The 16,160-nt window shown below is 36.4% G+C and overlaps 1 protein-coding gene across 1 annotated transcript in view; it reads right to left on the reverse strand.

The window, feature by feature from the left end:
• USH2A (usherin) overlaps positions 1-16,160 on the reverse strand; it is a gene marked incomplete at its 5' end in the record, with an annotated part of 618,561 nt that overhangs the window by 190,141 nt on the left and 412,260 nt on the right. The window contains 3 exons of the mRNA XM_082703057.1: positions 6,557-6,669; positions 10,767-10,969; positions 12,303-12,512. Coding sequence (XP_082559183.1) covers positions 6,557-6,669; positions 10,767-10,969; positions 12,303-12,512 — 526 coding nt within the window. The remainder of the gene's footprint in view (positions 1-6,556; positions 6,670-10,766; positions 10,970-12,302; positions 12,513-16,160) is intronic.

Below are 16,160 nucleotides of genomic sequence, written 5' to 3' on the forward strand. Positions count from 1 at the left end.
AGTTCCAGGTCAAATTAAAATGTGTCTCCAGTTGTCCGTATTGGTGAGAGAGGAAGTTTAAAATATGGGTGAAGAAGAAGACTGATTTGACATATTACATCTACAGCCCAACGTTCTATTAAAAAAAGATTAAGTTTTTCACAAAAATATAAAATTTTACTTCAGTCACTGAAAAAAAATCAGAAAGGGAAAATTAAAAAAAAGTCATACTCTAAAAAAAAAAAAAAAAAAGAGGCCTCAAAATTTCACCTCAAATTTGGTGAGCTGAAAGAGGAAAATCTTTTTCTACAAGCTATAACCTCTTTTGCTATTTTGAACCCTAAACTAAGTAATTTGAAAATATAAGAGGATTTATAAATGATGATAGTGGTTTAACCTTCATTTAAAGACACACAGCCTGTGCTGCTATCATAAAGGCTTCTGAAAAGTCCGTATGTAAAAATATAATTTATATCATTCAGTAGCTTCAGGCAAATTTTTAAACAATTATTTGCGAATGCTACAAAGATATTATACCACAGACTCCTCATCAATAAAACAGCCCTGAACTGATTTGGAGCCGAAAACACTGCCATGGTTCCAATTAAAAACAATGAAAGACATGATCTGTGTTCTCTCTCTGCTTTCCTTTGACCCTCATCCATGGAAATCATGCACTTTGGAATACTAGCAGTAACTAATAAAATCTCTTTCTTGTTTATATTCTTTTACTTTTTTTTTTTAAAGCTTATCCAGGTATAGAGAATAAATAAGTAAACTTTCCAGGCAGCCCAGCACTAAGTGAAGCCGTCAGCTCCCCTGTTTATCATATTTTAGCCCAAACCGAAGATAGCCAGCTATCTTCATCCAGCATAGACTCCACATTCTCAAGGACCAGAATTAATGAATTAACTATTGATTAAATTCCACTCTAGCAAATCCACCAAGGCAAATAAATGAACTACCCAGGGCACGTGTAGGCCATGGCCAGACATGTCTGGGCTATTGATCACTAGTTAGTATTCTTTTGGGATATAGAAGCAGCTGATGATAATATGACAAGTATGGAAAATGTGATGTAGAAGCAGAGTTTATTTCTGGAGGAACAGTGTAAAGGACTAGAAGTGCTCGTGTGATCCTTCGACATTGTTTGCTATAGTGTCTTTGGTTTATATGTAATAGGAAAAGCATGTATAAGTGCTTGTGCTGCAGACATTATAAGGCATAAATTAAGACAAATACAAAGATGACTTGATGCATTCCATGGATATAATCAAACAGGCTGAAATACTATCTGTATATGTTATTAAAATATATGAAACTTAAAGGTTACTGACAACCGTGCCCTACCAAAAATAAACAAAGAATCCAAGAAATATGCGTTTTATTAGAAACCAAGTTGTTCTAAGTGCTATAGAAGTTAACTCAGTCTGCTGACATTTTTCTGGAAAACTTCTCATTTGATTTTGCTCATTGCTAATACAAAAGAGATTTTTTTGAACCAAAATAAAAACATAACTAACAAGTATACATTGCCAGAAGTATAATAAAATTACACAAATAATAACATGCACATAGGAGGCTAACTGCTTTGGTGTTGGTATAATTTTGATTAATGGCTTGGCAGCCTGTGGCTGCTCATTAGAGTTGCCTTTGGAAATTGTTGCTCTTCTATGATGAATCATTTTTAGAAAGGAAAGATTTTCCTTGCCAATATTTGGTTGTGAATGATTTCTATCAAGTTTTTTCTTTAAAAAAAAAAAAATGGAAGCAAGGAAGGTAGAAAGAGAAAAACAACAAAAAGGAAATGAAGTTGGAATGGCTGGATGGCTCAGTCAATTAAATGTCTGACTCTTGGTTGCAGCTCAGGTCACGATCTCAGGGTTCTAGAGACTGAGCTTCTGCTCAGTGGTGAGTCTGCTGAGATTCTCTCTCCCTCTGCCCCTGGCCCCTCCCTTAAAAATAAATAAGCTTTTTTTTTAAGGAAATAAGGGGGTGCCTGAGTGGCTCAGTGGGTTAAAGCCTCTGCCTTTGGCTCCAGTCATGATCCCAGGGTCCTGGGATCGAGCCCCACATCAGGCTCTCTGCTCAGCAGGGCGCCTGCTTCCCCCTCTCTCTCTCTCTGCCTGCCTCTCTGCCTACTTGTGATCTCTGTCTGTCAAATAAATAAATAAAATCTTTAAAAAAAAAAAAAGGAAATAAGTTTGCTAAAGGGATTAGAATTAAAAAAATACGTATGTGGTTGAGAGGGACTTTCTGTGGCTGGCCAATACAGAGTAGACCTATTACCACCGCTCTCTCTGATCAACACTAAAAAGTATGCAAAACAGCAAACAACCATCCGAGGATTCTGAAAGGTTTAACAAAGACAGAGAGAGACAATTAGGAGACAACAGAGACAGATCAGGAGGGGAGCTAAAACTTGGGGAAAAAAGATGAAAGATTGAATTTGTCATAGTTTCTTCTCTTTTATTTCCCCAGTTTAACCCAAGAGCAGTCCCAGTGTAGAACTGTGAACTGGGAAAGAAAAATCTATGTGAGAAACCCTCTTTCTGGCCAGAGTACAAAAAGACCTTATAACCCAGAGAGTGTGGGTGAAATCCCTGTTTTGTTTTTTCCTTTTTTCCTCTGGACTCTGCTCTGAAGATGACTCTAGTCAAGGAGCTGCACTATAGCAGTCCTGGTCAAACAAGAATCTAAAATCCCCCCCAAAAAATCCTCTTTCCAACCAGAGAAACCAGGACAAGAAGCTCCTGTGGTCAACAACAACAACAACAAAAATGGTGTGGGGGAGAATAACCCTCTTTTTCCTTCTATTTTCTCTCATCTTATCACACCCAAAACAGTCTCATTTGCATAAAATGTAAGGTAACTTGGAAAGCCAAAATTCCAAAAGAAACCATGTCTTTTTAACCAATCCCACAGAGGAAGTACAAGGAAAATCTGGAAAACCTAGACATTTTGGGAGAAATCTCACAGAAGAGAAAGCAAGGTGATCTTCTAATTCTGTGTATGCACCAACACAAGTCCCGACTCAACTCCAAACTATACATGCATGGTTGCTTCCTATACGAAATCTAAGCATCGCAGCAAAGACTTTGAGACCTGAACCATTACATAATCCCTCAAACAAATACCAGATTAGCCACTGAAAAGTGCACGCATGGAGCAGACATGAAGCAGCATAGCAAAACTTTTGAAAAATGCACTGACATTGGAACCACTGGGCATACAAAGCAAGACAGAATTTGCAGTCTGAAGTTAACCATATGATTACCTGCTAAATGAAGCAAACCAAAATTTCATCCCTCAAATTTTTAACAGGACTCAAATTATCACAACCTAATATTTAAATTGTCTAGGAAACAATCCAAACCCATCACTCAAAAATTACACAAATCAAAAGAAAGCTAAGTGGTTATCTGAATATCGACAAATTATGATTGATAATGAGAAAATTATCAAGAAAGAAAAAAGGATATTACACCATGATGAAAGAATCAATTTACCAAGACATAGCAATCCTGAACATGTATGTACCTAATAATAAAGCATGAAAACATATGGGGCAAAAAACGGATAGCTCTAAAAAAGAAATAGATAAGCCACAAATATATTTGGAGATTTCAACATTCTTCTCACAATGTTTTTGAGATCAATGCCAGGGAATGTAACAAAGGCTTTCATCAGTCCAACTGTAGTTTTCTACTTGATCATGAGTTTTAGCTTTGCCTTTCATCCCAGCTTTCCACTGATCCTAGGTAGCCTTAATTCCTATGAACCTGTTTGTTTCTCTTGAGAATCCTCTTCTGATCTCCTGGGAGTGGAATATGCCAGAAGTAGACATATGCACGCATAATATGGACGTGAGGAACCTTGAATTTTTTGATGATTAATTTTATGCATCAACTTGACTGAGCCACAAGGTGCTCAGATATTTGGCTAAGTATTACTTCAGGTTACATCTGTGATGTTGTTTCCTAGGAGATTAGCATGTGAAATGGTGGACCTGGTTAAGCAGATTGCCTAGTCCTTGTAGGTGGGCATTACCCAATCAGCTGAGAATCCAAATAGCACAGAAAGGTTGAAGAAGGGGAAATTCCCTTTCTTTACCTGACTTCTTGAGCTAAGACAAGTAAGTCTTCTCCTGTTCTCAGCTTTGGACTGGAACCTACCCCATTTGTTTCCCTGATCCTCAAACCTTTGAGAGACTATACCACCTGCTTTCTTGGGTCTTTAGTTTTGGGTTCTGTTTCTCAGGAGAATACCGACTAATTATAGGTTCTAACTAGTTTTTTTCAGACTTTTACTAATCCTATGATTCCAGCTTTGAACCTTAACACATCTTTCTCTTCTTTACTATCTTTAAAGTTTGTAAGTGCTTAGATACTGAGGTTCTCTGCAGGGCAAATTAGTTTGTTTTCCATCATTATCTCCCTCTGCCAACCAACACTTTGGTTGTAAACGTTCTCCACTGTACTAAGTCATTTGTTTCTCCTTGCCAAATATTGCTTCCAAAACTGTGTTAAAATCTCTCTTCTGTTGTCTGCTCTGTTGTTTTCCTTACTCTTGTTGTAAAACACCCTTTTTAATGTTTTTGCCATCAGCTTAGTATATTTGAGAGTAAATTTGAAACACAACTAAAAAAATACTGTTCCTCTGCTAGTATCTGTAGGAATCTTTCTTTTCAAGATATTTTATTCATTTATTCATGACAGAGAGAGAGAGAGAGGCAGAGGGAGAAGCAGCTTTCAGGACTCAATTCCAGGACTCTGGGATCATGACCTGAGCCAAAGGCAGATGCTTAACCAACTGAGCCACCCAGATGCCCTGCAGGAATCTTTTTAAAGGAAAAAGGTATTCTGGAAACACAGACACAGACAAGCATTTTTAAATTTCTAATAAAGCTTATAGATTTTTACCTACAGCTGGATATGCAATTTAAGACATATTCTTTATGCCATTCACCTAGGCTTGAGTCACGAGGATGTTAACAGACAAGATATTTGACAACATCCACCCACCTAACTATAATTCTTCCTTGAGTTCTTTGACTGGACTCAAATGTTGCATCTTTCATGATGCCTTCACTGGTAATCCTGGGTAGAGTTTGGTGTTTTTTTCTTTATGTTTTTCCTGCATATTATAAACATATATTATGGTGTTTTTCACATTATTCTGTAAACATTTGTTTAGGGCTGTGTCTCCAGTCAGTGGACTGAAACTTGAAAATTTAAAACCATGCCTTATACATTTTTTGTATTACTTTTTCTTCTTATATTATTATAGCCACAAATGTATCTGCTGGTAGCTTTTTCGTTTGATTATTTTGCCTCTGTAGAGTAGGCAATTCTGTGGATAGATGGGGAAAATCTGATGGGATTATCAATTAATTAGCACATCTGAAATTAGATGAGTATATATAGAGTGTTGGATAAAAGATGTATTCAAGGAGACAAGATATGATCTTTGCCCTGAACAGCCAAGCATCCAATTACTTGGGGTTTTCTAACTATTTTAGTCTTCCGTTCTTGTAGAGATATTTTTAAACTGATTTTTAAAAAGATGTAAACTTCAATATGTTTCAGTGGAATCCTTCAGAATTGAAATCTCTTAGAACAGATTAATTATTTTGGTCAGCATGTATATGTGGGAGGTGTGGGCGTATGTGTAATGGTGAAGGGTGATACATTTGGGTGGGTGAAAAGAATGATGTGGGAGTACTCAGATTTCTTTCTCTAGCCTCAGATTGATGTGGCAAGAACAATTGTCATCTCACTTTTGGCTTGGGAAACTTCATGTTAAATCTTTTTATTACTATTATTATAACTTGAATTGAAAAGAGACTCATTTTCAAACTATGGCTATTTCTCAGCAACAAATGGAGATCCTACCAAGAGTCTGATGATATTGGTAAAGGTTATACAAAGATTATCTCCCTTGTTTATTTTATAGATGTTTCTAGGTTTAGGGCAATCTGACATATGTACATCTATCTATTTTTTTTTTCAAAGAGATTAATTTAGAAGGTAGCTAACATAATTAAAATTATATTCTTTGCATTACCAAAGGATTCACTTAAGGACACATTTAGCGTATGTGCTGCCGAAGAGAGCACTAAGGACACATTTAAATATAGAAAATATTTTGTACTTTCAAGCATTTGTTCACAGGTTACTAAATAAAGGGAGATAATTCTGGAAAATCAGGGATATTAAAACTTAAATATTAGATGATGTGTCCAGTGAAAATCAGTAACTAATAATACAAAAATTCTGATTTACAGATTTTTTGGCGGGGGAGAGAAGGATAAAGGGAAAGAAAGAGAATGTTACCTAGGCTCCACGCCCAGTGCAAAGCCCCACATGGGGCTTGATTTCACAACCCTAAAACCATGACCTGAGCCAAAATCAAGAATCTGATGCCTTACTGACTGAGCCATCCAGGTACCTCTTGCTTTATACAGATTTTTATAGCAACTTTTAAAATGAGATTGTCATTGCTGGGATAAAATCTTTGGTTTTTAATTTTCATTGCTTATGATCAGCTCTTTAGATTAACTGGCAAAAAATTTTACCTTGAAGTGATGCCATGAATTGTGGGCATTGGTATATCACTTGGGGTATCTTCCACAGTGGTGATTTGGGTTCCATTACTCTTCATACAGGCGTATTTGGTACAGACTTCAACCTGTAGACATTAATTTACAAAAGAATACATCCAATTATTTTCAAAGCACAGACTGCCAATGGGTTGAATCCACACACCCTCATTTCACAGGACTCCCCTAGTTCTCTACAACTTCTTGGAGTTCTATTAATATTAATTTTTGATGTCAATTGACTCTACTGGGACCAAATCAGCATAGAATATAGAAAGGAGCTCAAGACAACTGATTTAGTGATGAAAATGGTGATGTTTAGCCTCTGGTTCCAACCATTAAGAAAGAGACAGACATAGTAATCTATCTGGAGCACAGCTGAGGAATGGAAGATGTTTAGGTGACAGTTTGCAAGCAGAATAGGTTATCACTGCGTACGGCTCTCTAGATCTATAACCAGGTTGTGTAATGATGATATCTCCCGGAAGTCTTGACACTTTACAACGAATGGCCTAAATGCTAATGTGGAATAGAAGAAAAATGAAACCTAGAGAAGTCTTTCAGTGTGGCTGAGCTCTTTTATATCCATTGGTTCCAGCTGCAATTGTATTTTTACCTTAATCACAGCAGAAAATCATCATTTAACCCTTTAATTCTGCCACCTATCCTGAATAAAAACAGAGGAGGGTGGAGTAATGAAGGCTAGAAATGGGGCCCATCAAGCATTAGTAACACAAAAGGAACACATGCTGCCACGAGGGGGAGAGACAAATGAATGTACGGAAGATTGCTGGTAGAACATCCATAGAGCCACATCATTCTGTTCCCAATGAAAGGGTAAGCCAAAGAGAATCTGCACTTTTTCCAACACTAATTTACTTTCAGCATCTAATACATAAATAAAGGAGGAAAGCTGGATGCAGAGGAATCTTAAACACTAGGGCTGAGCTTAGATGTTAGTGCAGAGAACGAGTGAAGCAGTCCTCTGAATATCCACTGGCAATGAGAAAAGACTAATGCAATCATTACTGTATGTAGTAGTTATGCCATTTCATTCGTACGGCACTTTACACCTAAATAGGAGCTGAGGTATATTTTTACGATGCTGTTTAAGTTGTGATCCTTATTTACGCAATAGAGTCTTTTGACTTTTGAGGTAATATTTAGTAGATACTTGGACACTATCAAGGTCCACCACACTGAGTATGTCCCATGAAACCCCAAATAATTTAAAGGCAAAGAAACCTAAAATATACTTGAATTAATGACAACAGAACTTCATGCATATTGGGAAATATTTGACATATATGGTGCATAATGAGGTACCTCAAAATCAATTCAACTGAACTTATTATGTAAATAATATGTGCTCAAAATTATAATGGGTACTGGCACAAATTTTACTGAGTCCTCACAAGTCCATTTCATTGGTTCATGAATTGGGGGTTAGGGCAATCAGGGAATAAGATCAAACTGGTAAGATATGAGATATCTGATCTGGATTTTACTTATTTTATTGTCTTATCATCTAAATAGCTCTAAGTCCCAAACTACTTAGCTATATTCAAATGGTTCTCCAGAAAGCTTTTAGTTTGAGTGTGGAGAAATTTGTCAATATTTTTCTCATCCTTACTAAAGTAATGTTCCATGTCTCCATCTCTAGAGCAGCTTTCTGCTGCAAGAGCTTCATTGTATAATGTGAATGAAACACAAATTATAAAGGTTTACAGTTTCATATTAAAAATAAAATAGAATCAAAAATTGAAAATATTATTCCAGGGCGCTTGGGTGGCTCAGTGGGTTAAGCAGCTGCCTTCAGCTTGGGTCGTGATTTCAGGGTCCTGGGATTGAGTCCCACATCGGGCTCTCTGCTTGGCGGGGGGCCTGCTTCCCTTCCTCTCTCTCTGCCTGCTTCTCTGCCTACTTGTGATCTCTGTCAAATAAATAAATAAAATCTTTAAAAAAATATCTTATTCCATTTAAAAAGAAATACATAAAGGAGTTTATTCAAAAAAGTAGATATTTTCATTGGCATCTATGTGTCTGCTTTCTCATTACTGGCTATTTTACAGAGGAGGTTAACATACAGAACCTTAATTCTAAAGTATTAGGCATATCAATTAGATGCATATTTTAAATGGGGTCAAATCATCTTTGATATCGTAAATGAAAATCTTTGGTATTTGGTGTTCAAATTTCCAGTGATGTAACAACTACTTCAAGCAGTATTCCTGGAATGTGAAGAGCGTCACAAAAATATAGTTATCAAGGATAAGATTATCTTAGTTCCTAATAACACAATTTAAGTATTAGATTCTAATTTGGTCTATTGTCTCCTTATCTTTTTCCATGTACTAAATCTGATCAAAATGCTCTCTCGTCAGGCTACTAGCAACTCAAGTCAGTATGTCTGAGTGAAGCCTTTCAGAGTAGAACATGCCTGAAGCACTGACACATCAACTCTTGCTGTATGGTCAGAAAGTTTGATCAGGATGCGTGTACACAGCACCCAGTGATCTCATCTTACATTGCATTTTGAGTCCTGGTAAAACAAATGACTAAGTTGCCTTTTGAGGACTCAATGTCTTTCTCCACAAGGGCCCCAAAGAGAATAATCTAGCAAACCCTCTATCACCTTCCTAAATTAACCTTGTTCATAAAGATTATTTTGAGTATGATTTTTATTTTATAATTTGAGTATGATTTTTTGAGTATGATTTTTATTTTGAGTATGATTTTTATTTTATAATTTTACCTATAATGCAAAATTTTATAATTTGATTTTATAATTTGAGTATGATTTTTTGAGTATGATTTTTATTTTATAATTTTACCTATGATGTATGGGCACATATGGACTCACTCGAAAAGCTATGGACATGAACATCTGACTGCATGTTCCATGTTAGATGCCTCAGGACAGTTCATGGAAATCACGGAGTGTAATGAAAAACAATCAACCTATCTTTCTTCTTTTATCAAATATCTTTTTGCTTTCTGAAGAAGGTGGGCCTAGCAGTAGGAGAGGCTAAAGCATTGGTTGTAGCCAGATGATTGTGTAGGTTTTACCTTCAAGTGTGCGGGAAAGTAAGGTACAGGAAAATGAAAGAGGTAGCACTTAATGGACAAAGCCAGTGAAAAGTTTTTGTGGCCATCAAAATTTCTATGCCTAATGTCTTTTGAAAATTATTTACAAAGTTCTTTCGTTAGAATCAGCACAGTTTCTTTAAAAACTTACCAAACTGCCACCCTCCTCTCTAAACTTTGAGTTTCTGAAACATTCTGTTTTTATCATTAATTTCCACATTTGGCCTTGTTATCTTTTACATCCTAGCACGGTAATAAGATTTCCAACGCCTTGGGGACAAGTTCCTGGTTATAAATGCTTTCATTGTCTCTATATTTTTTTTCTATTTTGAAGGTCAGTAGATCTCCAAGAGACCTGTGAGTTGGGCCTCGCATGGTCAATGCATTCTGAAGGTGGAAGCCGACTTCTGTCACATAAATACAAACGTGTTTTTCCAGGGCAGGGTTCAAGGGTTCATCAGAGTCTCAAAGAAGGTTCAAAGGCAAAAATGTTTAATACAACTCTTTTCACATAGGGGAGGGTTGCCACACATGTGGCAAAACCCTTTAATATATTCTTGTCTGCCATATAGTCACTTTTCTTGTTGCCTTCAGAATCACGGAATGCCAGAGGTAGATAGAATGTTTTAAGTTGTGGAGTCCATTGTCCTTACCAAAAAGATAACTGACACCAAACAGGTTATGTCACTTCCTTGAGGATATTAAATTAGTAAACAGCGGACGTAGGCATTAAAAAAAAAAAATGTCTCCACATCATTCACAGGCTGATTCTGCTTTTGATAGCCGTAAAAGAACCAGGCAGGACAAAAGCAAACTGCATGGCAAGATTTCCTGCCAATATATGGCTTGCCTCATTTTGCCTGCCGATGAGAATATCGTCACCATTGTTTTCCATATTACCATTATCTTCTCTCCAGAGACTCATATGTTTGCCCGCAGCAAATAGATTTAATCCTAATCAGTTTAGCTCTTTTCTCTCCCCTCCCCCGGTAAATAAATAATCTGTAACCAAGACTGAAGGTGTCCACCGAGAGACATAGCCTAGCATGTTTTATTTAACATACCTATAAACTGAACCATCAAAAAACAGTGTTCTAACCTGAATGTCATAGATAGTGAAGGGAGACAGGTCTCTCAGAATGAAAGACCCAGGCACATTCATTCCAGTCTTGTAGAGCTTATTATTTACATAGACGGAATATTCAGTGACAACACCATTTGGGTTTGAAGGAGATGTCCAGATGACACGTACAGCTGTACTGTTGATGATGACAACCTCTGGAGGAAGCATGCCCTGAGGCTCTAGAATTAAAGGAAGAAACTGAATAAACTCCAGCTGTCTCTGAAAAAGCACTTGTTAAACTCAATGCAGATTAGTATTTAGGTTTAGCAAAGGGTTTGTTGCTTATCTGCTTTCCTCTGATGAAGTTATCACAGTCTGTAGTCCTCTGTAAATTGGCTTATTATACTCTCAGTTAGAAACCATAAGAATTGGTGGTAAAATGCTTTATACCACCAGCATAGTGCTAATCTTCAATACTATGTGACCAGTGGGATATGATGATAAATTATTCACCCATCTGCAGCACGAACACATATCTATTATTTGTCTCTTTCCCCATCCCTTCACCCCATACCTCACAGGGAAAAAAAAGGAAAAAAGAAAATTTGCTCCTTAAGCAAAAAATAAAACTCAAATACATTGAGGCTGAGGCTGGTGGAACGTAAAAAATCATTTGATGTTACTAGCTTGTAACTCAAGCAATATGAAGCAATAATGCAATATTGTCATTATGTAAATGATTTTGAATGTTGATTACCATAGGTAATGATGAAATCTAACATTAGGAAAAAAATCTTGCTTGGCGTTAAATTACACAATTATTCAAGCATGTCAGAAATAACTATGCAAAGACCTATTTTTATCATAAGAACCCATCTTAACTAGCTGAAAAATTGTCCTTGTGATCCATTCTATTTTATAAACAAAAGGTGTTGACCTTTGGCACCACAAAGGGAAATGGGTTCCACACTTAAAGTGCTCTGCTAATGACCTGGAACACTTGCTTGGGAGGTAATGATATTATAATGTTTATAATGAGACTTTATAAAGCCAAAAAGATTAGAAAGACCATTCCAAACACATTTCAGATTCACAAGTTGCTTCCCTTGCTTCCTCCCCCTTGCTAACTGGCTTAGAAATGAGTCATAGGCAATTTTTCTCAGTGGCTGAACTTCCACCTACCATTTCTGGTGACTCAGGGAGAGCCCTCACGGTGCCTGGCTGTCGTTTTGAAAAGCATACTGCTTCTGAGAGCAAATCTTAAAAAAAAGAAGTTTCTAAATGTCACCATTTATTGATGTGAACTCAGCTCCAAACTCAGCATACACCGAAAAGAACAGGAACAAACTGGGCTAATATCCCATTATTAGAGCCTTGTGCTGCTGTCTCTAAGGGACTGTGTATTGATCTGCCACTTGATGACAGCGAGCACTTAAGCATTTTAGCCCCAACCCCCTTCCCTCCAACACCGGAAATTTTATAATGGAGGGATGACTGATCTCAACCTCAGCAAGAATCAATCAATTTCATTTGCATCTCTGAAGCCAAGTGTCCCTTGAAATCTGGACTCACCCCCATCGAAAGTGGTTGCGCACAGTACTTCTCCGGTGATGCTGTGGACTCCATTGAAGACAGAGATAAAAATCCGATACTCTGTGTTTGGATTTAAGTGGCTGATGACATGAGAGTTTACATCTGGGAGGATTTTGAGAGATTCATTTGAGGTAGCAGAACTCCAAAAAAGTGTGTAATATTCAACATCACCTTGTAGGTCTTGAAAGGCTGTTAACGATAAATGCAGGATACTGTAATTGTGCCTGATCTAAAAAGGTTTCTCAGGGGGAAAAAAAAACAGAAGATAAACTTCAGCTGTGTCTAGAAGGGGGACATGGAATGCTTATGGAGACTTCTTTATGGTGGCACTGGTTTTTACTTCTTAAAAAAAAGTTTCTTTTTCTTCCCCTCATCCTATGATTAATTACATAGAAACTTACCTTTATAGGAAAATAAACTTTTAAATTTCTTTTAAATATTTTAATTATGCTACTAGTTTTAAATATTTAATTATGCTATTAGTTATTCAACTAATCTTCAGAACTCTAACATAACAGTTATAAAAGGAAACTAAGAGTAAAATAAAGTATTTAAAACATGGAACAACTTCCATTTCTAAGCAACATCATCCTTGAGAGGAGTCTATGCTAATGCAAATCAGGGCATTTCCTGACATTGATCCTAGAACTTGAGGCATTTTTGAAATTGCTAAATGCTACCTAAAAGAATGTTAGACAGATATCCTGTTATGACAACATCCTGTTGATGTTGTAGAATGATACAGCATACTCTCCTTAAGGATTTGCTCAGTAGGATCCCAGGATGATATCTGAATTTTTATCAAGGTTCTCATTCTTTTCTCCTACTTCATTGTGTTTCAATAATGTAGACAAATGTTTAAAGGGTGCCAAAATCAATCACTTACTGTCTCACGAATATAACTCATCAATTCCTCAACCATCATCCTTTTAAAGACAGGCTTACTGTTTTCTTTTTCTGCTTTTACCAAGTTTCTCCTTTCTTTGCTCTAAGTTCTGCTTCACATTACCTTTCTACAATGATGCTTGGTGGGAATGCGAGCTAGTACAGCCACTCTGGAAGACAGTACAGAGGTTCCTCAAGAAGTTAAAAGTAAAGCTGTCCTATGACCCAGAAATTTCACTGCTGGGTATTTACCCCAAAGATACGGATGTAGTGAAAATACGGCACATGGACCCCAATGTTCATAGCAGCAATGTCCCCAAGAGCAAGACTATGGAAGGAGCCAGATGTCCTTCAACAGATGAATGGATAAAGAAGTGGCTCATATATACAATGAAATACTACTCAGCCATCAGAAAGGATGACTACCCACCATCTAAATTGACATGGATGGAACTAGAGGTGATCATGCTAAATGAAATAAGTCAATCAGAGAAAGACAATTGTTATATGGTTTAACTCATATGTGGAACATAAGGAATAATGCAGAGGAACATAGGGAACAGGAGGGAAAACTGAATGGCAAGAAATCAGAGAGGGAGAAAAATCCAGGAGAGATTCTTGGCTCTGGGAAACAAACCAAGGATTGCAGAAAGGAGAGAGGTGCGGCATTAAGGAGGGTACAAGATCTGATGTGCACTGGATGTGATATGCAACTAGCAAATCATTGAACACTCCATCAAAAACTAATGATCTACTCTATGTTGGCTAACTGAATTTAAATTTAAAAAGTACGTAGATTAACTAAAAAGTAAAATAAATAAATAAATAAATAAAATAAAAAGAAACCATAAAACAGCTACATTTTCTTAGGTAGGAAATAGTGTAAGTATACTACATAGTGTACTGCTCTACTTAGATTAGTATTATTTTTAAAGACCTTAAGCAGAAACTATTACCTCAGTTCATGTTAGGATTGTGGGGTGGAATGCTGATTTAAAAATCTCCTGATATTGTATGTAAAAGTATGCAACCAAATAGTTCAGTAGTACTAGTCCAAAGACAGAAGAAAATGTGGCCTTTCTCTTTATGGTCATTAAAATACAGTGTCTCTGATATGTGAGTACATAGCATACGGCCACTTAAGGGAATATGGCTTTAAAGGATGTCTGACTTCATTTAAGGACCCCTTTTCGGTAAGATCTTGGGAGTCTTGCATAAAAATTGAATGCTGAACACAATACTGCTTTGATCTTATTTCTAGCACCAGGTTTGGAATGTCAGTATGGTTGGAAGAGTCTATAGTAAGAGATCTTTAGTAACAAACTTGGAAGACTCTGGGGATTAAGATTTTCTTTTCTCTGATGTCACAACATGCAAGCACCTTCAATAATGAGGTAATTATTGTACATTGGCAGGAACTGGTTATTCATATCCATAAATATTTTCCCAGATGATGTTAGTCAAGTACAGCAAAGCCATTGGTGCTGTGAATGCAAAACTTTCTTCTTTCATTAGAATTATTTTTTACTGGCTTACAATAGTATTTCTCATTAATTAATAGCATCTGAGGTATAACGGAAAGTGTACTAGGTTTGAAGTTTATGTCGTATTTTAGTTTGTTAAGTGAGGACTCTTGTTAGAGATACAGCGTTAAAGATATAATTTGATGAAGTGCTTTCAAATATTCCTGGAAACTATAAATTGGTTTTACCTGTGTTGTTAAACACCCCTGATATCTCTCCCATCAAGTTTCAATCAATGTACTTATGTATATACATTGAAAATATTGTGACTAGCACTGTAAGTTCAAGATGAACAAAGATTTTGTATTGACATCTGGATAAAATTCCATTAGATGCAAATTATTAGCCATGTACCATATATCAGCCCACTTGAAATAAAACAAAATCTATAGTCCCTCAAAAGATAGAAAAAGGTGGCAATTGAGTTCCATTGGTTATGTCTTACTCCATAATATAGAGGCCTCTCTAACCAGATTTCTACATTATCTTGCCTCTCATCAACATCTACTTCAACATTTCTTTTCATTCATTCATTTAGTGCAGAGTCTGAAACACAGAAAAATAGTAGAAAACACATTATATCTTCATATCCTAGTCATCTTAGGACAAGTTCTAGGAGCAGAATATGCACAGTATACTTTTTAATTGTTCAAACAAGTTTTTAAACTTCCGTGGGTTCTTCCCAAGTCACTGAACTGTCTAAGAAACAGAAGATACATCCTTAGTTCAATAGACCAGCACAAAATTAAAGGCTGCTGACCTTGAGTCTACCTCTGAGAGAGGAATGTTATTGGAATTGAAATAGCTAGAATGAGGAGCCAAGTAAATTTCACCTTCCCTGCATATTGGTAAAAGCTGAGCCTGAATATAGTTCCCTTTTTTAAAAGAGAAAAAACATTAAGTCACAAGATTTCTTCATAGCACGAGAGAGGGAAAACATAGTCTAGAAACTTCAAAAGCAGATTTGTGTGTATATGTATTACTTTTATGAGAATGAGATGGAAGTTTTAGAAAACATTTGCATTTTATTCTTAAATAACAAAGGGGGGACATGCCTTTATGAAAAGGGAGCTCCTATGAAACATGTACCTATGATCATGAAAAGACAGATATGAAGACAAAGATGTTAACTGCTCTTGCTTACATAAGATAGCAAGGAAACATAAAAAGCAATGGCAGAATTCAAATCTGCCTGGAAAGGAGAAAAAAGCAGATTAAAAGTACACAGTAAGAACGAATGGAGAGGAAAATGACTAAGAAGAAATCAATGAAAGTCAGAATTATAGATATTGAGGACAGAGAACAAAAATATCTAATCAACTTAAAAAATAAATGGAATAAATAATGATGAACATAAAATTCCCCATGAAACCTGACCCAACATAAAGGTTTATGTCCATAAATTGAAATAATACGGTTTTGATCAAAA

The sequence above is a fragment of the Mustela nivalis genome, assembly GCF_964662115.1.
Source record: "Mustela nivalis genome assembly, chromosome: 16".
Taxonomy (NCBI): Eukaryota; Metazoa; Chordata; class Mammalia; order Carnivora; family Mustelidae; genus Mustela; species Mustela nivalis.